This window comes from Nicotiana tabacum, chromosome 8 (genome assembly GCF_000715075.1).
Source record: "Nicotiana tabacum cultivar K326 chromosome 8, ASM71507v2, whole genome shotgun sequence".
NCBI classification, from domain to species: Eukaryota; Viridiplantae; Streptophyta; class Magnoliopsida; order Solanales; family Solanaceae; genus Nicotiana; species Nicotiana tabacum.
In genome coordinates, this window is record NC_134087.1 from 198110969 (window position 1) to 198137786 (window position 26818).

Consider the following 26818-nt stretch of genomic DNA (forward strand, 5'->3'; position numbering starts at 1 on the left):
CTGGCAAAAGATAGCATTGTACTTCAGAAGCATAAAAGGAAATATCTCTGAAACAACCGTCAATGCGGATGCAGTCAAAAGGTACTATGTTTGACCCTCTGTGCAACATTAATATTCTCTAATTGGGATGACGGAGGCTTTCATTCTCGCTACCCAAATACCATCAACCCTTTTTGCCAACCCTTTGAGCCGGTTACCTTTCTTTGATTACCCTCTTTGGAACCTAAAGGTGTTATTGAAAAAAAACAAAACAAAAAACAAAACAAAAATTAAATGAAAAATGAAAAAACAAATGAAAAAAATCAAAACAAGTTCAAGTCGATTGAACTATGTTTGACTTGATTCCTAAAGAATACATAGGTAGCCTCGCTTTGAGGTTCAGTCACACCAAAATAAAAATTCACATTCCCCAAAAGTGAAAACTGGGGCATATGTAATAATGGTTCGGCGATGGTTTTGCCTGAATGGTTCCAAAGTTGTAATTCAATCCAAATTCTTTTTACCTAAATCCTTTTCAAGTCCTTCCGATCAATCGACGAGAATGTTTAAGAATTGAAGGATACAGTTACTTGGATCTGATACAACCAAATGAAAAAAAATAAAATGAGAGATTCTTATTGGTGGAAACCCTCACGGGTACAGTAAGGTGATGGTGAGTAAAAAAACCAAAATGAGAGAGTCTTGTTAGTGAAAACCCGCAAAGAGCACTATAGGGTAATGACGGGAAGAGAAATGAGAGAGGTCAGTTGGTGAAAACCTGCAAAAGGGCGCCACTGATCGAAAAAGGGATCCTCACTTCCATTGGCATCGACATAGCATTGGGTAAGGTTTCTCGATTTTGAGGCAAAAGTTATGATAAATTTCTGAGAGTCACACGGTTTACACAGATCAGGCATCCAGTCCAAAAGGCATGTCATGTTCATTGAAGTCTGCATGTACTCCAGATAAGTCCTTTCCTTTCCCCGAAAGGGAGACCTCTTGCCTAAATTCATTGTCAATTTCATTGTTTATTTTTCTTTGAATCCCTTTCAGTCTAACTCTATTCCAAAACCAAGGCAAAGAAGGGATAGCAAGACTGATTTATAGGGCTCTTGATTGAAGAAAAGAGATAGATTGAAAAGGGCACCCAACCTCGGTAAGGGCATCAAGGCCACAAACTGACCACCACTTTGAAAACTCACAATTTTTCTTTGTTTGAAGCAGGAACAACGTAATGCAAAATTGCAATTCCTAAAGGACGAATGTAATCAAAGGTAAGTTTCCTAAAAAATCTTCACTTTCCTTTATTTCTAGCATAAATCAGTGCAGTGTATACCTCGCACTTTCATAGCTTAACCCAGGTATAACCTTTTCGCCTAGGGGGATCCAGCTCATAGTTCCGGGTAGAAGTACTCTTCGCTCAGGTTGTTTTATGTAGCTTAACTCGGGTAGAACTTTTTCGCCTAGAGGGATTCAGCTTATAGTTCCGGGTAGAAGTACTCTTCGCTCAGGTTGCTTTACACAGCTTAAATCAGGTAGAACCTTTTCGCCTAGAGGGATCCAACTCATCGTTCCAGGTAGAAGTACTATTCGCTTACGTAGTTTCAAAGCTTAACCCAGGTAGAACCTTTTCGCCTAGGGGGATCCAGCTCATATTTTGGGTAGAAGTTCTCTTCGCCCAGGCTTAGTTTTATAGCTTAACCCAGGTAGAACCTTTTCGCCTAGGCAGATCCAGCTCATATTTCCGGGTAGAAGTACTCTTCGCCCAAGCTTAGTTTTCATAGCTTAACCCAGGTAGAACCGTTTCGCCTAAGGGAATCCAGCTCCTATTTCTCGATAGAAGTACTTTTCGCCCAAGCTTAGTTTTCACAGCTTAACCCAGGTAGAACCTTTTCGCCTAGGGGGATCCAGCTCATATTTCCGGGTAGAAGTACTCTTCGCCCAGGCTTAGTTTCATAGCTTAACCCAGGTAGAACCTTTTCTCCTAGGGGGATCCACATCATAGTTCCGGGTAGAAGTACTCTTCGCCCAGACTTAGTTTTCAAAGCTTAACCCATGTAGAATCTTTTCGCCCAGGGGGATCCAGCTCCTATTTTCGGGTTGAAGTACTCTTCGCCCAGGCTTAGTTTTCGTAGCTTAGCCCAGGTAGAACCTTTTCGCCCAGGGGGATCCAACTCTTATTTTCGGGTAGAAGTACTCTTTGCCCAGGCTTAGTTTTCGTAGCTTAACCCAGGTAGAACCTTTTCGCCTAGGGGGATCCATCTACATATTTCTGAGTAGAAGTACTCTTCTCCAGACTTGCTTTTCTTAGCTTAACCCAGGTAGAACCTTTTTGCCTAGGGGGATCCAGCTCATATTTCTGGGTAAAAGTACTCTTCGCCCATGCTTAATTTTCGCAGCTTAACCCAGGTAGAACCTTTTCACCTAGGGGGATCCAACTCCTATTTCCGGGTAGAAGTACTATTTACCGAGGCTTGTTTTACGTAGCTCAACCCAGGTAGAACCTTTTCGCCTAAGGGAATCCAGCTCATAGTTCTGGGTCGAAGTACTCTTCGCTCATGTTATTTTTCATAGCCTAACTTAGGTAGAACCTTTTCGCCTAGGGGGATCCAGCTCATAGTTCTGGTAGAAGTACTCTTCGCCCAGGCTTGCCTTTTGTAGTTTAAACCAGGTAGAACTTTATCACCCAGGGGGATTCAACATTTTTTAATACAGGGTGACAACCCCTTGTTACATTTCCTTTTTCAGTAATACATGGCACCAACCCTTGGTTACATTCCCTTACCAGTATAGGGTACGCCAATCCCTAGCTTTGTTTTCCAATATAACGTACATTAATCCTTAGTTGAAACACCATTTAGACAATCAGGGTACAGTATTCCCAAAGAATCATATTTTCTCCTAAGGTACACCAATCCTGACACTTTAGTGCTTTTCGTAAAGAAGTAGTTTAGAATTTTATTACAATAACTCACGAAATTTCCTAGTGAAAACTGGGGCAGAAAAATTTTGTTTGTTTGTTTGTTTTGGTGTTTGAGCAGATTTTTTACCTCGAGGCACAGGGTCCGAGATGACCAAAAGAAGAATTCTCAATCTAGAATAAATAAAAGAAAAGGAAAAGAAGTGAGTTAGAAATGCAGAAGCAGATAAAATTTGGACTGTTCAAGACATGACTGAAATCACGAGCATTGCATTTTTCAGTTTTGATTAGAAGAAGAAGTAGAAGAATGAACTAGCACCAGCAGCTAACAAGCATCAAGGTTTAGTGATTCAGTCTACATGAAGAACCAGTCAAGACTCAAGATCATATTTTAGAAGACTTATAAATATGAATCTTGTAACTCATAGTTGATAGACTTATTTTTTTTTTGATTTTAAGGTAAAACAGAACTACAGACCGGAGCCTCGACGGTACCTCACTCGACTCCTCAAACTCATCATTTTCTCATTTTCTTGAACTACACGTGACTTGATTCCCCTATAACCCGGGATATGTAGGATGTCCAAAACCAAGACTCGGTTGCACCCTTTCTCTTTTCTTTTATCTCTTTTGAATAAAGATATGATCAAAAATTAGTCACATGGGTCGCCTTATCTTTGCTTGAAAACTCTTCATGTTTTCAAGCAAAGAGGGGCATGCTGTGAGTACCTAATTTTTGACAATATTTAGTTTTTATGTTAAATTTTTAGGGGTTTTAAACTACAATTTTTAGCTTTGTTACACTTTTTATTATAAGATAAAAATTCAAATTTTTAAAAGGTCAATTATTACTATTAATATTATTTTTATTTTTTAAAAATTATTTTTAAAATAATAAAAAAACCAAAAATATTAAAAGATTTTTTATATTTTTGGGTGGATATAAAATAATTGAAAAAAAGATAGTTGGAATTAAAAAAATAAAAGTAAAGGTAGTTGAAAATTAAAAAATTAAAAGTAAAAGAAAGTAGAATTTTTAAAAGAAAAGCAAAAGAAAGTGGATTGTTTTTTTAAGAAAAGTAAAATAAGTGAAAAATAAAAACTAAAAAAAGTAATTAAAGTTGAAATTTTAAAATAAAAGTAAGGAAAGGTGGGGATTTATTTTATATAAAAAAAGAAAAGCAAAATGTAAGTGGGATTTCTTTTAATTAAAAAAATAATAAAATACTATAAAATAAAAAAATCTGAAGAATTTCGAAATTTTTTGCTATAGGAGAGAAAAGAATAAAGGAGAGAAAAAAGAGAGGAGATAATTGAAAGAAACAATTTATTCTTCTTCTAAGCTAACGGAATTTTTATTCGAGTCATTCTTTTTTCCTCTTTCTTTCAAACAAAAATACAGTAGTTCACCTCCCAAAACAACCTTTAAATACCATCCAAACGCCAGTCGGAAATTCTTGTCCCGACCCCACCAAAAATACTAAAAAGATCGAGTTCGCTAGGTTATTCGGAGGAGGTATTCATCGTGTTTTTGCTCTGTTTTGTTGAATGACGAGTTAGTTCTCTGTTGTTCCATTTTTGTGGAATTGTTTAATATCTTATGAGCTATGAATTTGAGTTACTACTATGTTCACTAAAAATACATTGTTGGAATAAATACTTGACTGTGGTGAAAAGGTTTGAATATCCCGTTGGTTTTAGTTTATGAGATATTGAATTGGTATTTGGTAGGATAATTTACTAATCTACTAATGTTTATTTAATTACCTTAATTATGTTAATCTTGTTTCATGTTAAGTGCTTTTCCTATGAAATCTTTAAGGTTATAACTTGTTTGTCTGTTTAAGTTGAATTAGTGGAGGTCATTATCATATTTTGGGTTAATTTCTTTTGTTAAAGTCAAAAACAATGATGAATGAAGAAGACAACAATTTTGTATAAATAAACTATACCATGTTCATATGTAAAATGGGATTTGAGTACATTTGAATTGATCCAAGTCTTACATACCATGATTGTTCACATAATTATTTTTTAATAAAATTCCTTCTATATTTAAAATAGTTTAATAATTTAATTACGAGTAATAATTAATTTCCAATAGATAATATAGTTCGTCAGACAATTTTAGGTACGATTTCGAATATCGACCATGTGTTCTTACACTATCCTTGATAAATCAAGCAATAAATGGTCGTGTGTCTGCCTCCGCTCCTTGACTAGTCAATAATAAATTGTGTTTGACCATGTGTTCATCCTCGTTCCTTGTTGAAATACCAACCATAAAAAAAACCTTGTGTGCTTACAAGCTCCTAGATCAACACAGTTAATAAAACATGATTAATTATTTAAGCGACAATATGCAATAATAATTCAAAGCAAATAAAATACAGTTTATCCAAAATAATATTAGCCAAATATAGTCAATAAAGCGATCGTGCTAGAATCACGGGACTCGGGGAATGCCTTACACCTTCTTCCCGGTCAACAGAATTCCTTACCCGAAATTTATTTTTGTAGACCGATAAAAAGAGAGTCAAACCTTCCTTTGACTAGGGATTCGAGTAAAAGGTAACCTGGAACACCCAAAAATCAATTTCAAGTGGCGACTCTGTAAATAAAATAATCCCTACTCAAGTTTGTCACGTTAATTGAAAAAACTCTTTAACACACAATTCATAACATTTCATTATATTTTGGAGGGGTAAAAAAGGGGTGTGACAGACACCACGTGCCCCAAGAAAAACTACTGAACTGAGCCAAAACTCACATTTGGAGAACTTTGCATAAAACTTCTCCTCCCTCAATCTCTGCAACACAACTCTCAAATGTTCCGCGTGCTCCTCCTGACTACGCGAGTATACCCGGTTATCATTAATGAATCTATGACAAACGAGTCGAGATAAGGTCGAAACACGCTGTTCATCAAATGCATGAATGTTGTTGGGGCATTGGTTAGCCCAAAAGACATCACCAGGAACTCATAATGACCATATCGGGTCCTAAAAGTCATCTTAAGAATATCCAAGTCCCTGATCTTCAACTGGTGATACCCTGAACGAAGATCAATCTTAGAGAACACTCTCGCTCCCTGAAGCTGGTCAAACAAATCATCGATACGAGGCAAATGGTACTAGTTCTTGATTGTTACTTTGTTCAACTGCCAGTAATCAATGCACATTCTCATCGTGCCATCCTTCTTCTTGACAAATAAAACCGGCGCACCCCAAGGTGACACACTAGGTCGAATAAACCCCTTATCAAGGAGTTCCCAAAGCTGCTCCTTTAACTCCTTCAAGTCCGCTGGTGCCATGCGATACGATGGAATAGAAATGGGTTGAGTGACCGGTGTCAGATTAATACCAAAATCAATATTCCTATCCGGTGGCATGCCCGGCAGGTCTGCAGGAAACATATCGGAAAAATCTCTCACAACAGGAACATAATCAATACTGGGAGTCTCTGCACCGACGTCCCTCACAAAGGCTAAGTATGAAAGACAACCTTTCCCAACCATCCGCTGGGCCTTCAAGAACGAAATCACCCTACTTGGGACAAAATCAGTCGAACTTTGTCACTCAATCCATGGCACACCCGGCATAGCCAACGTCACTATCTTAGCATGACAGTCCAAAATAGCACGACACGGAGATAGCCAATCCATGCCCAATATCACATCGAAGTCCACCATATAAAACAATAATAGGTCCACTGGAGTCTCCAGACCCCTAATAGTCACCACACACGACTGGTACACATGATCCACAATAATAATATCGCCCACCGGAGTAGATACACGAACATATGAAATAAGAGACTCACGGGGCGTATCCAAATAACGAGCAAAATATGATGACACATATGAAAAAGTAGAACCGGGATCAAATAACAGGAGCTACATAGTCCTGAACAGCTGCAACCGGCTAGGCTGGAGGTGCCCCTGGTGTTTGAAGTTCCTGCATGACCTGCTCAGGTGTGCGAGCAGCAGGAGTCTGAGTACCCCCCCCGGCCTAAGAAGTAGCTGCAGCTGTAGTAATTGAGACCGCCTGAGCTAGGCCAGTGCATACTGATAGAATCTGTGTCAGGGCCTCATGAAGACCTGGAATCACTACGGGCACAACTGGTGCCTGAGCTAGTGCTGCTGGAATGTCCACAACTAGGACCTGATCATGAATTGGAGTGGCTTGTGGATCTGCAGGTGCTGCCCTAGCTACTGTGCGGGCTACACCCTTGCCCCTACCATGGCCTCGATCGCGTCCTCGGCCTCTAGTGGCCCCAACTAGTGGTACTGGTGTTCGTCCATCCTGACCGGTAGCACGTGTTCTCACCATCTGTGAGAGAATAGAATAATAGAAGTTTAATACCTGGATCAACAAATTCGCACGACAAGAATTTCAAGAATATGAAGTTTTTCCTAAAGGTTTTACAGCCTCTCGAGGATACATACATACGTCTCCGTACCGATCCGCGAGACTCTACTAAACCTGCTCATGACTCGTGAGACTTATGTAACCTAGGCTCTGATACCAATTTGTCACGACCCAAAACCTAACCCGTCGTGATGGCGCCTATCGTGATACTAGGCAAGCCGACCTTTCCAAAACACTTTCAAAATTTAACATAAATGATTAATAAGTTATAAATCCCAAAATAAAGAGTAGAATAGAACAATACGGAAAACAACACAGCCCGACATCGGGGTGTCGCCAGTCATAAGCATCTAAAATCCGTCTAAGAGTATGAAAAAGACAACATAGTCTAATACAAGGCTAGTACAAAGTGAAATAAAGATAGGAAGGAGAAGCACTGGGTTGCTAACGCCGAGCAGCTACCTAGTCAACTTCGAACAAGCATGTTGGAAAGCAAATCAGCACTCGCTAGCGTGACCTGAGTCTCCTGGATCTGCACACAGGGTACAAGGATTAATGTGAGTATTCCAACTCAGTAAGTAATAAAAGTAAAGGCAGCTGGGCGATAAGAAAACACGTAAAACACAGCATAATGCTTCAACAGAATAGTATAAAACCAGAACAATGCAATAAAATAGTAAAAGCTCGTAAAAACACCTTAGTTCAGTAAAAACCTCTTTAAAACATCATTTAGTTTTTCAAACGAGTGATGAAAACAGGGAGAAAAGGATAGAAACATAAATCAGCCCCTCGGGCGAAATACCAACAGAATTATCCCCTCGGGCTATCTCACAATCACTCATATAAGCCTCTCAGGCAATAACATGAAACAACAACAGGCCCTCGGGTAATATCACATCTCACATTAGGTACCCGTGCTCATTGGGGGTATGCAGACTCTGGAGGGGCTCCTACAGCCCAAGCGCTATATCAAGCCATCTCGTGGCATAATAAACTGGCCCTCAGCCTCTAAATCATGAATTAGTACAACACCGCTACGACGCGTAGCCCGATCCCATAACATCCTCACAACACAGGCCCTCGGTCCCACTCAGTCAGAAATCTCTCAAGCCACTCGGGCATAGTAAAATATTATGCTCAGCCCAAAATATCATTTAAAATGTCAAAATAGAGTAAATATGGCTGAGTTATGAAAACACTTGAATACAACATGACTGAGTACAAATATAAAGTCAAAACGGTAAGGAATAGTAGTAAAAATCCCCTAAGGATCCAAAACAATTGTCCCGAGGCCCAAATATGGCTTTCAGCCCAAAACATGATAATACTTTCCAAAACACAATGATAGCAAATAATTTTAAATCAAGTACGCAGTTTAATTGTCATATAGGATGGACTAAGTCAGAATCCCCAACGGTGCTCGACCCCACACTCATCATCTAGCGTGTGTGTCACCTCAAAGCAACACAACGATGTGAAATCCGGGGTTTCATACCCTTAGGACAGCATTTACAATCATTACTTACCTCTATCCGGTCCAAACTCTAGCTCGCAATGCCTTTGCCCCTTGAATCGGCCTCCGGATTCTCCAAATCTATCCAAAAACAAATGTATACCATCAAAATATGCTAAGGGAATAAAGCCCACTCGAAAATAACCAATTTACATCAAAAATCCCGAAATTGGCCAAACCCGATCCCCGGACCCACGTCTTGGATTCCGACAAAAATCAAAAAACTAGAATCCTTACACTCTCGCAAGTTCATACATATCAAGAATACCAAAATCCGACGACAAATGACCCCTCAAATCCCAAGCTTTAAGTCTCCAATTTCCAAGCCCTAACTTCTAATTTTAGGCTTTAGATTCCACAAATTCCATGTTTAATTAGGTAGAAATCACATTAGGATCGAGTATTAGGTCCATAAATCTTACCTCCAAGTATTTCTCCTTGATTATCTCTTCATTCCTCCACAAAAAGCACTAAAATTGCTCAACAATGGTGAAACTTAGACCCACAATCGCGGAAATGGTCTTTTAAACATTCTGCCCATCTATTCACGTTCCTTCTTCGCGAACGCAGTCAACGCCTCGCGTTCGCGAAGCACAAACTTACGTTGACCAATAATTCCTTCTTCGCGAACATGACACCCCAAATGAGAACGCAAAGCTTCAGCTCATCAAAGAATCGCGAACGCGACTACCAGCTTGCGAACGCGAAGAACAATTCTCCAGGACCCCAGCTGCCCACCTTTCCTCTACGCGAACGCGGCAAGACCCTAGCGAACGCGATGACCACTAACCTCAGTCCTTCGTGAACGCGGGACCACCTTCGCAAACGCGAAGGCCAACTCTATTGCCTCACATCCTAACCCTTCGCGAATGTGGGACATCCATCGTGAACGCGAAGGCCAAAAGCCTCCAACACCAACAATATTTTTTCTGCAATTTTTTCCAACATGAAATGATCCGTTCAGCCACCCGAAACTCACTCAAGGCCCTCGGGAACTCAACCAAAACATGCCAACAAATCCCATAACCTTATTCAAACTTGTTCCAATCTTTGGAACGCTCGAAACAACATCAAAACACCAAATTTACATCGGATTCAAGCCTAAGAATTTCAAAAACTTCCAAATTCCGCTTTCGATCAACAAGTCTATCAAACCTCATCTGAATGACCTGAAATTTTGCACACACATCACAAATGACACAACGGACCTACTCCAACTTATGGAATTCAATTATGACCCCTATATCAAAATCTCACCTATCAACCGGAAAACGCCAAAATTCCAATTGCGCCAATTCAAGCCTAAATCTACTCTGGACCTCCAAAACACATTTCGATCACGCTCCTAAGTCCCAAATCACCTCCCGAAGCTATCTGAACCATCAGAATTCATATCCGAGCCCTTTTTCACATATGTCAACATCCAATTGACTTGTCCAACTTAAATTTACTCAAAAGAGACTAAGGGTCTGAAACCTTACCAAAATCTCTCCAAACCCGAGCCAACCAACCCGATAATACATAATACATCTGAACAAGATAATAAGAAGCAAAAAGGGTCGAAACGGAGTGGTAACTCATGAAACGACCAACCGAGTCGTTACAGTTGCATTGCACGCGCAAGAGTCCAACAGTCACTTTTTGAAGCATGCTATGTACCGAATACTTGCTTACATAATCTCAATGGCCTTACTTATAAATTATAAACATGAGTCAAGGGATTATATACACTTGAAAACCCTAAATCATTAATTCTCTCTCAAGTGTGATGCCGCCTTCATTCACTTCAAGGCTTGAAGAATAAAGTAGCAACAAAACAAAGGACCAGATCCTAGCACTGAGTTCATCTTGTGTCCTTAGTATTTTTATAACTTTGTTATTGTATTCACTTGTAATCCCTACTCAGCTTAGTTAGAAGCATCTCGTAGGATATCTTTGTAAACGATAAACGTTGTGTTTGTGTTTGACTAGAGTTAGTCAAAGTTGTGAGCTTTGTAATAGAGTTATTTCAAAGAAGCTCGCAATAAAGTTATTGCAAGTAGGTGATGGATGAACAGTTTAATTTCTAAGTTATAATAGGTTGTAATCTAAAGTTGCTCGGTTAGTTAAGTTAAAATCCTACGAGTGTAGGTTGTGGTTTTTAATCCCGTGTGCTGGGAGTTTTCCATGTAAAGTACTGTTGTGCTATTTACTTACTGTTTTGTGTGTGTGTTCTGTAGAAACTAATAGAGAACTAGGTTCTCTATACAGATTGATGGACTCTTAGTTTACAATAATTGGTATCAGAGCAGGTTCTTTCTATATGGCTAACACCTAGAAAGGATCCACTGGCTTCTCCACCAAATTTTGAAAAGATTAATCAACCTACAAACCACCAAGATTCAATGGTCAATACTATAGCTAGTGGAAGACAAGAATGCATAATTTTATCATGGCTGAAGATTCGAAGTTTTGGGATGTCATTTGTGATGGACCCTTCGTCCCTATGAAGACTATTGGCGAGACAACAGTGACAATCCTAAAGACAAGGAAGGAATACAACGATGTCAATCGCAAAGCTATAGAGAAAAACTTTCGAGCAAAGAAGATCCACATCTATGGTATTAAACCAGACGAGTACAACAGAATCTCAGCTTGTCAATTTGTCAAGGAGATCTGGGAGGCTCTCCAAACCTCACATGAAGGAATAAATCAAGTCAAACAGTCAAAGATCGACATGCTCCCTATTGAGTACAAACTCTTCAAGATGAAAGATGATGAGTCCATTCAGGACATGCATACTCGTTTCACTTCCATCATCAATGAGCTCTATTCTCAGGGAGAGATCATTCCAAAGAACAAACTGGTCAAGAAAAATACTCAGTGTGTTACCTGGTTCTTGGGAGAGCAGCTATCATAGAGGCAACAGATATGCAAAAGCTGCTGATTGATAAACTCGTTGGAAATCTGAAGACCTATAAAATGAAGAAGAAAAAGGACCATGAAAGAAGAGAACCTCAAAAGGAGAAGAACCTTATCAAAATAGACAACATTGACTCAAGTGGTGATGATACTAACATGGCCTATTTGACATGGAGGTTACATAAATGGTTCGCATAAATGGAGGTATCCCGAAAAAGAGTAACTCTAGCAGAACAAAAGGCTATGACTACTGTCACAAATGCGAGAAGCCAGCACATTTCATCAAAGATTGTCCTTTCCACAAGCAGGAATATTACAAGCATAACACAGATAAGACGGACAAGAGGAACCTGGTTCCTGACAATTCTAACAGGAAATTCAAGAGAAAAGATATTGCTAACAATGTTGTAAAACAAGCTCTTGCTGCATGGCGAGATTCCTCTAGTAAATCTGATGGCAATGATGAACAAGGAGACACCTCCATAATGGCCATTGAAAGCGAAGTAGCTAAATATGATTCCATCTTTGCCCTGATGGCAAAATCTGATGAAGATGACGATGACGATGACGATGAGATAAACTTTCTAGACATTCAAAAAAATTTAAAGTCTTACTCTCAAAAGAAGTTTGTATCTTCAGCTAATGTCCTGATTGATGCTTACTATAACCTTATCAATGATAAAAATATTTTATCTAAGGAATTAGAAGAGGCAGAGCATCAGAGAGATGATTTATTGGTCGTAGTTGTTGATTTAAAAGAAATTATTGAGAATTTAAAGAATGAAAAGGATGTTCTAACTGAGAAAATTGAAAAGGTAGAATATGAGAGAGATGACTTGTTGGTAGTAGTTGTGAATCTAAACGAAATAGTAGAGGAATTAAAAAGGGAAAATATTTATGTGAAAGCTTCAATTGAAAACTGCATGAACTCTTCAAAGGGAAAGAGAGTGGCGATTGAGGCATACCTTAATCTTGAAAATAAGGTAAAATTGAGTTTGTATGCTGAATTGGAAAGAAATAGACAACTTCATGAAGGTTTAAGCAAGGTTAAAATGATCTTGATAAATCTCTGAATTGGACCTGGTCCTCTGATACAATCACCTCTATGTATAAAAGTAATAGGTGGAGCAGGTAGGGAATCAGGTTCAAAAAGGAAATGGCTCCGTACAACCCATGTAGCAATTATGTTACTGTTCTTGCCAACTGGCTTTGCGCTCATTGTGGTAACTTGGTCATTTCAAAGATTCATGTAAGGCTAAATTTCAGTCCCAATAGAAAAATAATTTTTTTGTTAAAAAGGTATCTACTGCTAGGGAACATGGTCCCTACAATAAAAAAACATGCGATGCCTGCTTGGACAGGAAGAAATTTAATTTGCCCTTTTCGTCACTACAAGGGACCCAAACTTGTTTGGGTTCCTAAGTCTAATCTCTGATTTCATTGTGTAGGGAGCAATGAAAGGAAGCATCCAAAGATGATACATGGATAGCGGCTGCTCTAAACACATGACTCAAAGTACTAACGATTTCCTTTCACTCAAAAGCCTGTGAGGTGGGAGTGTGTCCTTTGACAATGACAAAAAGGGATACATTCTAAGAGTTGAAAAAATTGGAGAGACACTTACTCACTCAATTGAGAACGTCTATTATGTGAATAGCCTGAAATATAGCCTACTGAGTGTCTCTCAAATTTGCGACAAAGAAAATAAAGTGGAGTTCTTATCAAAGTCTTGCACAATCACCAATCTTGTGACTGGTGAAATGGTTCTGGTGGCGAAAAGATTCAAAAATATCTATGTTACTGACTTTGAGTCTCTAAACAGTAGGGATATTACATGTTTGAGTATTGTTGATGATGATACTAAACTATGGCACAGAATATTGGGACATGCAAGCTTCTTCTTGTCGAACAAGCTAGTAAAAAAGGACCTGGTTTGTGGCCGCCAAAATCAAAGTTCAAGAATCACAAAGTGCGTGATGCATGTGTGAAAGGAAAGCAAATCAGGTCCTTCTTCAAGCCAAAGAAGGAAGTAAGCACTTCAAGGCTACTAGATCTTCTCCATATGGATATGTGTGGACCTATAAGGATGCCCAATAGAGGAGGAAAGAAGTACATTTTTGTCATTCTATATGACTACTCCAGATTCACATGGACCTTGTTCCTCAGAACCAATGATGAAATTTTTCCAGTATTTGCTACTTTTGTGAAGCAGATTCAAATGAAGATGAGCCATAATATTATAATCATAAGATCCAATCATGGTACCGAGTTCAACAATGCAAAATTTGATGAATTATGTCCTGAAAATGGTATAAGTCATAATTTTTTAGCTCCCTGAACACCCCAACAAAATGGTGTTGTGGAGAGAAAAAATAGGACTCTTGAAGACATGGCAATGACGATGCTAATTGATAGTGGTGTATCAAAGAGCTTTTGGGCTAAGGCAGTAAACATTGCATGTTATTTGATAAACAGGTGCATAATCAGGTCAATCCTAAAAAAGACCCCTATGAACTGTTAAACGGGAGAAAACCCAAGCTGACTTACTAGAGAATATTTGTTTGTAAATGTTTTGTTCTCAACAATGGTAAAGAAGCGCTGGGAAAATTTGATGCCAAAAGTCATGAAGGGATCTTTCTTGGATATTCCTCACAAAGCAAAGCATACAAGGTCTATAACAAAAAGACTCAATATGTTGAAGAAATCGTACATGTAATCTTTGATGAATTATACCACTTAAGAGGGAAAATTCACACGATAAGAATATCAAGATGGAGAGCATTCAAAGGTTCCTATAAAAGTAAATGATATGGAAAACGGGAAGGCATATCTGATGAGTCGGGTCAAGGAGTCTAATGAAGAAGATGTAGCAAAATCTCCAACTGATTCAGAGGAACCTGGTTGTTGATGTGGTACAAGGAACTCATGATGCTGAGTAGAGAAGTGGCACTCACTCCTCCATGGATGCTAATGATAGATCTCACTCGGAGGAACATGTGTCTTCTTACCATGAGACTCAGGTGTCCAACTGGAAACACAACAACTTATATCCTCTCCATAATATAATCACCCCTCTTGATTCAGGAATTCAAACTAGATAAAAAGCAAGAAGCATGTTTACCTTCTCAACCTTCCTGTCTCAAATTGAGCCCAAAAATATCAAGGAAGCATTGAAATATGTTGATTGGATTGCTTCTATGCAAGAAGAACTCCATCAATTTAAGAGGAACAATATGTGGAACTTGGTTCCTTGACCTTCAAATTGAACTACTATTATAACCAGGTGGGTGTTCAGGAACAAGCTTGATGAGTTTGGTAATACAACAAGAAACACGGCCAGATTGGTGGTTCAAGGCTATAATCAAGAGAAGGAATTGACTATGATGAGACTTTTGCTCCAGTTGCACGGATGGAAGCCATCAGAATTCTCATTGCTTTTGCATCTCATATGGAATTCAAATTCTTCCAAATGGATGTCAAGGGTGCATTTCTAAATAGATATTTGAAGGAAGAAGCCTTCGTCAAACAACCATCAGGCTTTGAATGCCATGAGCATCCTGAATATGTATTCAAGCTCGACAAGACACTATATGGTTCAAAGCAGGCCCCTCGTACATGGTATGAAAGGTTGTCCAGGTTCCTTCTGGAAAATGACTTTACAAGAGAAAAAATTGACAACACTTTTTTTCGAAAGAAATGAGGAAGGAACCTGCTAATTTTGCAAGTCTATGTTAACGATATCATCTTTGGTGCAACAAATGATTCCTTGTGTGAGGAGCTTGCCAAGTTTATGGGAAGCGAGTTTGAGATGAGTATGATGGGGGAACTAAACTTTTTCCTAGGCCTTCAAGTTAAGCAAACCTCTAAGGGAACGTTGATAAGTCAGCAAAAATACATTAAAGAGCTTCTGAAGAGGTTTAAATGGAAAGCACAAAGACCATTGATACTCCTATTGCCACAGCCACTCGTCTGGACATGGACGAACCTGGTTCCCTATGAATGAAACCATGTATCGGGGCATCATTGGTTCACTCTTGTTTCTCAAAGCCAATAGACCTACCATAGTGTTTGGTGTGAGATTATGTGCTAGATTCCAATCAATTCCAAAAGAATCTCATATGAAAGCTGCTAACAGAATTCTGAGGTATCTTAAAGGAACATAGGACATGGTCCTCTATTATCCCTCATGAGACAATTTTGACTTAGTTAGGTATACTGATGCTGATTATGCCGGTTATTTAGCGGATAGAAAGAGCACATCTGGGATGGCATGTTTTCTGAGATCATGCTTGATTTCATGGGGTACAAGGAAATAAAAATTTGTAGCCCTCTCTACTACATAAGTTGAATATGTGGCAGCTACGTCCTGTTGTGCCCAATTGCTATGGATCAAGCAACAACTGGAAGATTTTGGTATTTTTCTGACTGTGTGCCACCACTGTGTGACAACACAAGTGCTCTCAACATGGAAAAGAACCTGGTTCAACATAAAAGGACATTGATGTGCGACATCATTTCATCAGGGACATTGTTGAAAAGGGTCTCATCTGCATGAAGTTTTGCAAAACAGAGGACCACGTAGCTGATATCTTCACCAAAGCATTGAGTAAAGAGCATTTTGAAAAGAATCGACTGGAGTTGGGACTAATAAAACTGAACTGGGAACCTGGTACCTCAATGAATGGCTATGAAGGAATGTGAAGGTAAACTGCTAAAAAGTGTTTTTTTGATAATTTCTAACTCAATTCTGTACCGTTAGGTAAACACGCATGGAAATTACAGAGCAAACAAGCAGCTAATGGCATTGCAATTTGGTAGAAGGATGAGACTCATATTTACAAAAATCAGTCAAGGAACCTGGTTCCCTTGACTTAGGTTAGTAGTTCCTCTTACACTGATACACATTTTAAACTGCTAAAAATGCCATGTCATTAAAATGTGTCCGCATTTTATCCCATACCTTTTAATCCCAAATGTCACACCCATTATAAACCGACCCGTCTACCCAGTCCATTGCACCCAATTGTAACTGGTCCCTCCTTCCCTCTAAACTATCGACATCAAAGCAATCAAACTTTCCTCTTCTCTAAAAAACCCCTCTTTCTTGTGTTTTTGTTTTAAAAAATGACCATCTCTTCCCAAAAACTAGAAATTCCTAAAGCCATCATTGTCACTCCTATTATGTCTTCATCTCACGAAGTACAATAACCACTCTCTACCTTCACCTAGTGAAAACCCCATCCCCGACCAACAACCACCCACTATATCTTCTCCGACTCCATCTAATTCTGGGTCCTATAGTAGCTGGAAAAATCAAATACCCAAAAAGTTTATTGCTACAAAATCTCCCTCTACTATGCTGGAAAAAATGGTAGACGACGTAAAAGAGGGAATAGAGGTTTCTAGTCAGCAATTTGAGGAGTAACCACAGCCCAAGAGGCAATCACTTGTCTTGGTGAAGCATCTGGTATGTTTACCATTCCTTCTGATCCAACGTTTGATCTTAATATTGCATCACCACCAGGTAACGCCTCTACTGATTCAACATTGTTGGATGTGAGTGAGAAGGAATCCATAGAGAATATGTTGTTTATTGCTACTGAAGGGGGTTTGGTTGGGAAGCATGTGTATGGTGATGTGAGTGCTAAGACTCAGGGGGAAGAAAAAGGTAATGAGGATGGAAGTGGGAGAACTGGTGCCTCAAGGAGAATTGGTACCAGTTAGTACTACAGGGGAGCCAACAGAGGGACCTGTTCCCTCTGCCCAAGAAGAGCACTCCACTCCTACTTGGGATGAAACTCCATGCTCCACTTAAAATCCCCTAGACAATACTAATCCTCATCCTTCCCCTCGTCTATATGCAGTTCCATTAAATTTTGTGATCCCTGAGATGAAGCCCTTGTCTGAAGAAGAAAATGATGAAAGTGAGGAGGATTATGATGATATGCATGTAGCACAATTTATAGCTGCTAGATGTGGTAGGGCAATATCCAAAGAGCCCGTTCTTAAAAGACCCACTATTAGGCAGTAAAAGAAAGAAGCCTTTGTGTCTCGAACCAAAATCCAACTAGCTGTGATGACACCTAACCCAACCCTCTTGGTAAGCCAGTTAACAATAAACCAGTTCAAATGATATTTATTAAGTGAAGGAATGATAATACAACTGAACTATTATACAAGGTAGTACAAATATTGAGCTTCTAAGATTTTAGATTTTTACAAGACTGAATTGAAATAATTACAACATCTGTTTGAAATGTAAATGACCAGAACTCGAATCTAATGCTACCAAGGACAAGTGATAACCATATCTCGAATGCATGTACATCTTCAGATCCAGCTCCCGCCTTATGCAACAACATCAACATCCAACATCTGCACACAAGGTGCAGAAGTATAGTATGAGTACAACCGACCCCATATACTTAATAAGTAACAAACCTACCTTAGGTTGAAAGTACTAACGAGTTGGGACAATGGTTAGTCTAACTCCAATAACCGGCCACGGTTCATAACAATATAATAAAAATGGTACAAGAAGATAACTCGGAGATAAAATGCTCAATTCGTTTAGAGTTACGAAAAATAGACATGTTTTTCAAGTATAACAGTATATCCCAAATCTTTCATTGAAAACACCAAAAACATATGAGTAAGTTTGAAAACTATGATTTTTCCCAAAAACCTTTCAACAATAAATAAGATGTTTCATTTTTAGATAGCATGAGAAAGTAGATCTCTATGCCTACATGTCAATACGCAAGTAAAATCATGAATGCCACCAAAATCGGGTAGCGTGAGAGATGCACTGAACTTAGGTACTCACACTCTCAGAGTACTCATCTCACTGTCTAGTATTCTCACTCACCATGCTCAATATTCAGCACACTTAGTCACTCAGTACTATACAAGGCCAATTTAGACCATGGCAGATCCAGCCCAAACATAAATAAATCCAGGGCAGATTCAGACCAATCATAAATATATCCCGGGAAGATCCAGCCCAATCATAAATAAATCTAGGGCAGATCCAGCCCAAAAATCCATAGTAACTGTGCCCACTATGGATGTGTAGACTCTGGAGGGGCCGATCCAGCCCAAGTGCTATAATAAGCCAGATCCTGGAATGAATCAATAAAGTCTATTGCGGTGTGTAGCCCGATCCCATCAATATCTCTCACAACGGGCCCTCAGCCTCACTCAATCATCAATCTCTCCAGTCTCTCGGGATCACAATGCCATGCTAAGCAGCCCTAATCAACGATACAAATGTGACAATTTACGATAATAGAGACTGAGATATGATGCGTAAAGATGAATGCGTCTGAGTACATAATTGCAATTAAGCAAATAACTCAACAGCAAAGAACGAGCACTATGGATCCCAATTGTACCAGCATATAGCCTAAACATGATTTCTAGCATAAATTACAGCTCAAGTGCTCTAACACATAGAGTACAGTAAAAATGTTCAGATAAGATTACATAATTCCATGGAATCGACTAAATCACAATTACTACGGTGCATGCCCACACGCCCGTTACTTAGCATGCGTGTCACCTCAACATCAATCACATAGCACATAATTTGGGGTTTCATATTCTCAGCACCAAGTTTTGAAGTGTTACTTACCTCGAACAAGCCAAATCCAACACTGAGTAAGCCAAACAATGCTCCAAAAATGCCATCTTGCATGTACCGAACTCCGAACATCTCGAAACTAGCCAAAAGCAACTCAAGAACATCAAATAATGCCTAAGGAAATAATTCCAAATGATAAAGGTCGAATCTTCAATCAAAGGCCCAAAATTGACCAAAAAATCAAATCTGGACCTGCGCCTCGTAACATAACGAAACTTATAAAATCTGACAATCCATTCAATTACGAGTCCAGCCATACTAGTTTTATTCAAATTCGACGTTTAAAACTCGAAAATTCACTCTAAGAAACTTTAGACAAAATCCCCAATTTCTCTCTTGAAACCCTCGATCAAATGCCAAAATCGAAGATAGATTCATGATATAAAATAAAAAATGAGTAGAGAACACTTACCCTAATCCACATGGTGAAAATTGCTTCAAGAATCATCTCAATCTGAGCTCCATAGCTCCAAATTTGTAAAAATGGGTCGAACTCCCCCAAACCTCCGAAATAGAGTACATTATAATCACTGGGCAATTTAATAGATCGCGATCATAGAAACATCCTCACGATCACGAAGAAGAAAATGCACTGCCCCTGAATTACTCTATGCGATCACAACAATAGCCTAGAGAATGCGATATACAAAGCTCACAAAACTTTGCAATAGCAGGAACAACATCGCGAACACGAAGAGTTAACCTACCTCCTGACCAGCTCAGCCCATAACACTACGCGAATGCGTAGAAGCAGTTGTGAATGCAATAAAGACTAGCCCCCTCCCTATGAGAACACATTCATACTCACGCGAATACGGAGAGAAAATTTCACAGCAGACCAAAACACCTTCGCGATCGCAGCGAAACCTTTGTGATCGCAAAGAACACTAGAAGCAACAGGTAACAATTGAAAACCAACAATGCCAAAACCGTTTGAAATTATCCGAACTATGTCCGAAACTCACCTGAGCCACCCGGGACCCCGTCCAAATATACCGACAAGTCCCATAACATAATACGGACCTACTCGAGGACTCAAATCACACACAACAACATCAAAATGAAGAATCACACCTCAATTCGAACTTAAACGAATTTTGAACTTTCAACTTCCAAAACTTGCGCCGAAACATATCAGATTAACCCGGAATAAACTCAAATTTTGCACACAAGTTGCAAATGACATATGGAAACTATTTCAATTCCCGAAACCACAATCCGAATCCGATATCCTCAAAGTTAACTCTTGGTCAAACTTATGAACTTTTCCAAACCTTAAAATTTCAATTTTCGCCAATTTGTGCCGAAACCTTCTAGAAACATCCAAATGTAAATCCGGGCATATGCCCGAGTCCAAAATTACCATCCAAACCTAACAGAACCATCAAAACTCCAATCTGAGGTCAAATACTAAAAATTTAAACTTGGTCAATTATTCCAACTTAAAGCTTAAATCATGAAATTTATTCTTTCAAATCTATTCCAAATAATCGTAAAACCAAAACCGACAATTCAAACAAGTTATAATACATCATACGAATCTACTCATGCCCTCAAACTATCGAGCAAAGTGCAAATTTTTAAAACGACCAGTCAGGTCATTACACCTTGAGAATGCTTTGAAAAGGAATAAGGAGAAAAAAAGAAGGTTGGTGAAAGGGGTAAAATTAGTTAATGAAGAGGATTTGTCTCCGAAAAATATTGTGGATGTTGAGGACAAAGAGGTGAATGAGGAACATGCTTCCCTTTTTCGTAAATCCTCTAAGAAGTTTGTGATTATGAAGTCCAAAAAAGGGTCATCTGTGAAAGGCATTGAGATTGAAAATGAGACAAGTGTTGAATAGAAGGAATCTGGTGAAAAAAGTAAGTATGGGAGGAAGGATAAAAGTGTGAAGAAATCTCATAAGAGAAAAGCAAGTGACAATGAGGAACCTGGTTCCTCCAAGAAAGCCAGAGTAGAAGTGTCTGGAATTGATAGAAAAGAAAAGCTGAAGAAGCAAAGAGTGTTATGGGGCAGAGTGTTTGATGCTGATATTCTTGAAATGTCAGGCATAAGACAGCTGGTTGAAATTTTTGAGTTTTATATGTGGACTCATCTGTTTACTATTCATAGTCCCAAAGTGTATGAAGAGGAAGTTCGCAGCTTTTACGCGGATCTGTTCATTATGGAAGATGACAACATCTGCCTAAAGGTTAATGGAGTGGTTTTTGTGATGGATGAAGCTGCCCTCGGAGTTAGCAGAAGTTCTACGATTTCTCAACTAATTGATTCTTAGACTATTGCTAACGAGGAGATAAGGAGGTTGAAGGCTAGGAATGCCACTCTTGATGGATAGCTCAGTCAAGCCAAAGAGACACCTGGTTCGAGCAGTGCACAAGGTGCAGAGGTTGCCCACTTGATAGCTGAAAATACAAATCTGAGAAAACAGGTTGAGAACCTGAAAGTGCAACTGATAAACGAGCAGTGGTCTGCAAATGCTCGAGTTGATGTTCTTCTCACAGCCCTTTCCCCTTTATATCTTCCCTCCCTCTTCCAGTGCCCCTTAAACATTCCCTTTATCAGTGTCCAGTTTATCTGTGTCTGTCTTGGTCCTAGTGACCTATTTTGGCTTGTTGTTTTTAGGACTATGGTACTTTAAGTTTATCTATTGTGTGAATATTTTGTAACAATGGTACTACTGCCTATGTTTTTCTTCTCCAATTAATCAAATAAGCATCTCAGTCTTTTGTTATACATGTTATACTCTTGTGCTCTATTTTTAGCTATGTTGCGTATACACAAGTGGCATATGTTAACTTTGATGGACTTCTTTTTGCGTTTACTTGTATAAATTCTTTTTATACTGCTAAAAGGGGGAAGAAATTGAAGGGGAGAAACAAGTTCGAGAAACAGGTTCTCGGGCGAAATATAACTAATATGCAGGGGGAACCATATGGAGATCTGCTTCTCAGGGAAAACTTCAATTCTAAGTTTGTCATCATTAAAAAGAGAAAAATTGATAAGTTTAGTGCCATTGTGTTTTGGTGATTTAACAAACTTCATACGAGAACCAGATAGAGAACCTGATACAAAGCCTCAAAGTGCTAGGAACAACAAGTCACATGTCTGGCACACGTTCCAATGATATCAGTCAAAGGAACAGTAGAGGGAACAAATGGCTATAAGTTCCTGCAGTCACAATACAAATCAACTCTATACAGCTGTTAAAGTTGTTGCACTATTGCACTGCACACACAACAGTACAACAGTCACGTTATGAAGCATGTTATGTACCGAATACTTACATCATTCCAATGACCTCACTTATATATTACCAATATGAAGCAAGGGATAAACCCTAAATCATTAATTCTCTCTCAAGTGTGCTGCTATCATTATTCACTGCAAGGCTTGAAGAACAAAGTAGCAATAGAATAAAGGACCAGATCCCAGCACTGAGTTCATCTTGTATCATTAGTATTGTTGTAATTTTGTTAATGTTATTCACTTGTAATTCCTACTCATCTTAGTTAGAAGTATCTCGTAGGATATCTTTGTAAATCATAAACCTTGTGTGTACTTGACTAGAGTTAGTCAAAGTGGTGAACTTTGTAATAGAATTGTTACAAAGAGCCTTGCAATAGAGTTATTGCAAGTAGGTGAGAGATTAAGAGTTTAATTTCTAGGTTAAAATAGGTTGTAATCTACAGTTGCTCGGTTAGTGAAGTTGAAATCCTACGAGTATAGGTCGTGATTTTTAATCCTGTGAGCTGAGAATTTTTCACGTAAAATATTGTTGTGTTATTTACTTACTGTTGTGTGTGTGTTCTATGGGAACTAATAGATCAGAGAACCAGGTTCTCTATACAGTTCGGTGGACTCTTAGTATACAACACTTTATTGATTAAACCACTCGCTTAATTAGGGGAGGTCTTGAATTCGAATCTGCGCATTCTATTTTTCTATATTTCAGTATTTCTTCTTAATCGTATTCGGTACAATCGATACGGCCAAAAAGCCTATTCACTAGTCACCCCAAGCTTCACAAAAGTGTTGCATTTTTCTTTTCTTTCATATTCTTATATATATATGTCATTTCGCCAAGTTAAGGTGTTAAAATGGTAAAAACAGAACTACAAGAGTCAACTTCCAAATTTGGGTGTAAATGTAGGTGTCAATTTAGTAAAAATGGCGTGGGGTAGCCACTATTTGAGGTGATATTTAATTTTTATCCAACAATTCTAATATTGAGCAAAAATAGCCACTACTCTATTAAAATTAATATAAAAAGATATTTTTACCCTTTCTTCCATTATTTTTTTTCCCAAATCCTCGCTTTCTCTCTCAAGTTCGATGCATGCCTATGTTCATAGATAAGCCTTGTAACTTTAAAAATCACCTACTTACTTGGCTATTGGTTCGATTGGACTTTTGAGTACTTATGTTACTGAAAAGCATTTCAAATCTTACTCACTCTTTAAAGCAAAGAACACTAGTAGTAATAAATAACCACTACTTGCATCAAATATGATTTCTTGCTGTTATGGGCTAAATTGTTTATGATTAGTGACAGTTCTGCTACGCAATAGTTGGTTGTAGTGGAACAAGTAAATGAGTGGTCAATAGAGAAACTTATATCATTGGAATTTGGAGGTACAAATTCAGATTAAGGAGTTAAATGTGTAAAGGATAATTGGTCCTGAATTTAGAGTTGGAAGTTCAAAAATTAAGGATATTTGGTTCTTAACTTAGACTAACAATTTCAAAAGTTAAGGACAATAGGTCCTGAACTTACAGTTACAAGCTCAAAAGTTAAGGACAATATGTCTTGAAGTCCTGAACTTAGACTAACAAGCTCAAAAATTAAGGACATTTGGTCCTGAACTTACAGCTACAAGTTCAAAGTTAAGGACACCTGGTCCTGAACTTATACTAACAAGCTCAAAAGTTAAGGACAATAGGTCCTGAACTTAGACTTACAAGTTCAAAAGTTAAGGACAAGTAGTCCTTAACTTAGAGTTACAAGCACAGAAATTAAAGACATGTGATCCTGAACTTTGAGTTCCAAGTTCAAAAGTTAAGGACATGTAGTCGTGAACTTAGACTTGTAAGTTCAAAAGTTAAGGACATTTAGTCCTAAAGTCCTGAACTTAGAGTTTCAAGTTCAAAAACTAAGGACACTTGGTCCTGAACTTTATGAGCGGAAGGGTATTTTCGTCCGGGCAAGTAAAATTTATTAAAGCAGTGTCTAAAGACTAAAGACATTTTAAGCAGTGGCTTAAAAGTAAATACATGTCTTATTAGTGGCTAACCGCGCACTTCCCCCTAGAATGTTAGGTACTGATAATAATCCATTATAGAATAATGTCTAATGTATCCCAACTCTTCTTTGCTTAGGCGAATAAATATGAAGCCCAAAGTCACAAAGGCGGTGCTAGGCAAACAAAGGCCTAGCGCACACACAACACCAACTGTGATTTGCACAAATAGGACATTTCGGTGCCACTATTAATTTTTTTGACCCATGAGCAATACTTTTGATTTTTGACTTTGAAAATTTGTCCATAAGAAAAGCGGGGTCAAAAAGTCAAAACCATCCATTTTCAAGGTCATTGGATGTAATTTCCCAGGAAATAAAGTTTCATAGTATTCTTCTCATTCTCCATGTCAAACTCCAGAATTTTTCTTTCAATATCTGAGCTTCATGGTAGAGTTTTCATTTACAACATAACTCATTATACCTTTTTACATATATATCCATATTATGTACAAATACTGAGTTGGATCGAACCCGTAGTTAAAAGCATAATTAACCCGCCTCAGCTTTATGGTCTCATTTTCTTGAGAGAATGAGTTACCTCGTGAAACAATCGAGCAATCAATCAAGCCATTCTCTTTTAACTTGCATTTTAATTTGAATTTCAAGGTGAATATTGTACGTTAAATGAGGATAACATGACTAGGAACCATCAAATTGAAGATTGCTCAAAGAGGCAACGTATATCAACTGCATAAGTGGTATAATGAACGATGCAAAGAAAAATTCAACTACTACTACCATTTTATCCCCAACAGAGTAACATTAAAAGAAAGAGACCCTTCTTTCTTATATAAAAACACAACCCAAGTTTGAGTGAAACTCAACTAAAGGATATTAATGAAGGTTTTTAGTTTGCATTAAGGTCTATATTTCAAATCTTAGTACATGAGTATATTCTAGATATTTCACTTGTTTGATTAGGTGAATAAATATGAAGCCAAAAAAGAAGTGGTCCCGGCGGGGCTCGAACCCGCGACCTTCGGCTCATAAGACCAACGCTCTAACCAACTGAGCTACGGGACCTGTGCAATCTATTACCTTAACTGTTTTATAGATACTTGAAACAGTGTAGACTCGATTCAGATCTTACTGAGTTAGTTTTTCTGTAAACTTAGTTTTCTCCAAAAGTTAGTTGAATGGAGTATAATTAGCTGATCATAGCTTCGGTACGTCTACGTACTTTGCTTATAATTAAAGCTTTTCTAATTAATCTTTCATTGCATAGAAGTGTCAACATATTTAGATTGGTAACTTAGAAACTCTAGGAGTTTTTGGCAAAAATCATCCTTAAACTATGGCTCAACCACGGGTACATCCTTGTCTTATCCTAGTAAATAAAAAATCATCCTTATACTATCTAAAAAGTTGCAAGAATCATCCTTCCGTTAAATTTTATCACAAAAACTAAGCATCGTCAAAAGACCATGTCCATCACGTGTCTTTTCCCCTCAATTTTCCAATATTGTCCCTCCTGCCCAATCGACTTTTCCAAGAACGTGCTGACCGTCTTCTTTTTCCTTCTTAATTGTTGTTTCCTCCCTTTCTTCTTCTTCTTCTTCAAGAAAACTAGTAGGATGAACTAGTTGCTGCTTATTTCTTCTTTAAAGTTGCTGTTATTTAATGAACAAAAATGGCCTACACTGAAATAACTTCTCCTTAAGTTGTCTTCTTATAACAAGCAGATGATAACAAGAGATTGGCACAACCTTGAGGTGGAAGTGCATTATGATCATGTAAAATCTTATATTTGTGCGGAGCTTTGATGAGGGTGCCGATTCTCTTTGTGTCAGTTTTATTAGTCTACCTATAAATGAGAAAAATTAAAAGGTTCTAGCTCTAAATCAAGAACCTGAAAGTCTGAAACTAGATTAGTTCTCATCCATTTGTCGGAGTGAGTGGTTTCACAATAGTTGAGCTAAACCGAAGTTGGAGTCACATTTTAAAAACAAACCTTGCATCAGCACCTCAAATTAAAGATATAATATCAAAATCTACCGTACGTGCAATGAAATACATGATGTTGCATAGAAAGTCAAAACTCTTCCACTATTTTTAAAGGCTTTGCACTTTCCTCTCCAAAAGGAAGGTAGCAAGAAATAGTATAGCATGAGATCAGAGAGTTCCAACTATCATACCATAGTTGGGTGTGAAGTTCATATGGAAAGAAACTTCTAGTTTTGAAGTCTTAGTCCT

At 38.3% G+C, this 26818-nt stretch overlaps 1 protein-coding gene and 1 non-coding gene across 2 annotated transcripts; one reads left to right on the top strand and one right to left on the bottom strand.

Annotated features, from left to right (window-relative positions):
• The first annotated feature begins 11213 nt into the window (after nucleotides 1-11213).
• On the top strand, nucleotides 11214-11681 carry LOC142163484 (uncharacterized). The gene has a single exon (XM_075220774.1). It carries the CDS (start codon nucleotides 11214-11216, stop codon nucleotides 11679-11681), a length of 468 nt encoding a protein of 155 aa, XP_075076875.1.
• A 13893-nt stretch (nucleotides 11682-25574) lies between these two features.
• TRNAI-UAU (transfer RNA isoleucine (anticodon UAU)) lies at nucleotides 25575-25648 on the bottom strand. Its single transcript has one exon. It is a non-coding gene; the product is annotated as a tRNA-Ile (tRNA).
• Between the last annotated feature and the right edge of the window lie 1170 nt (nucleotides 25649-26818).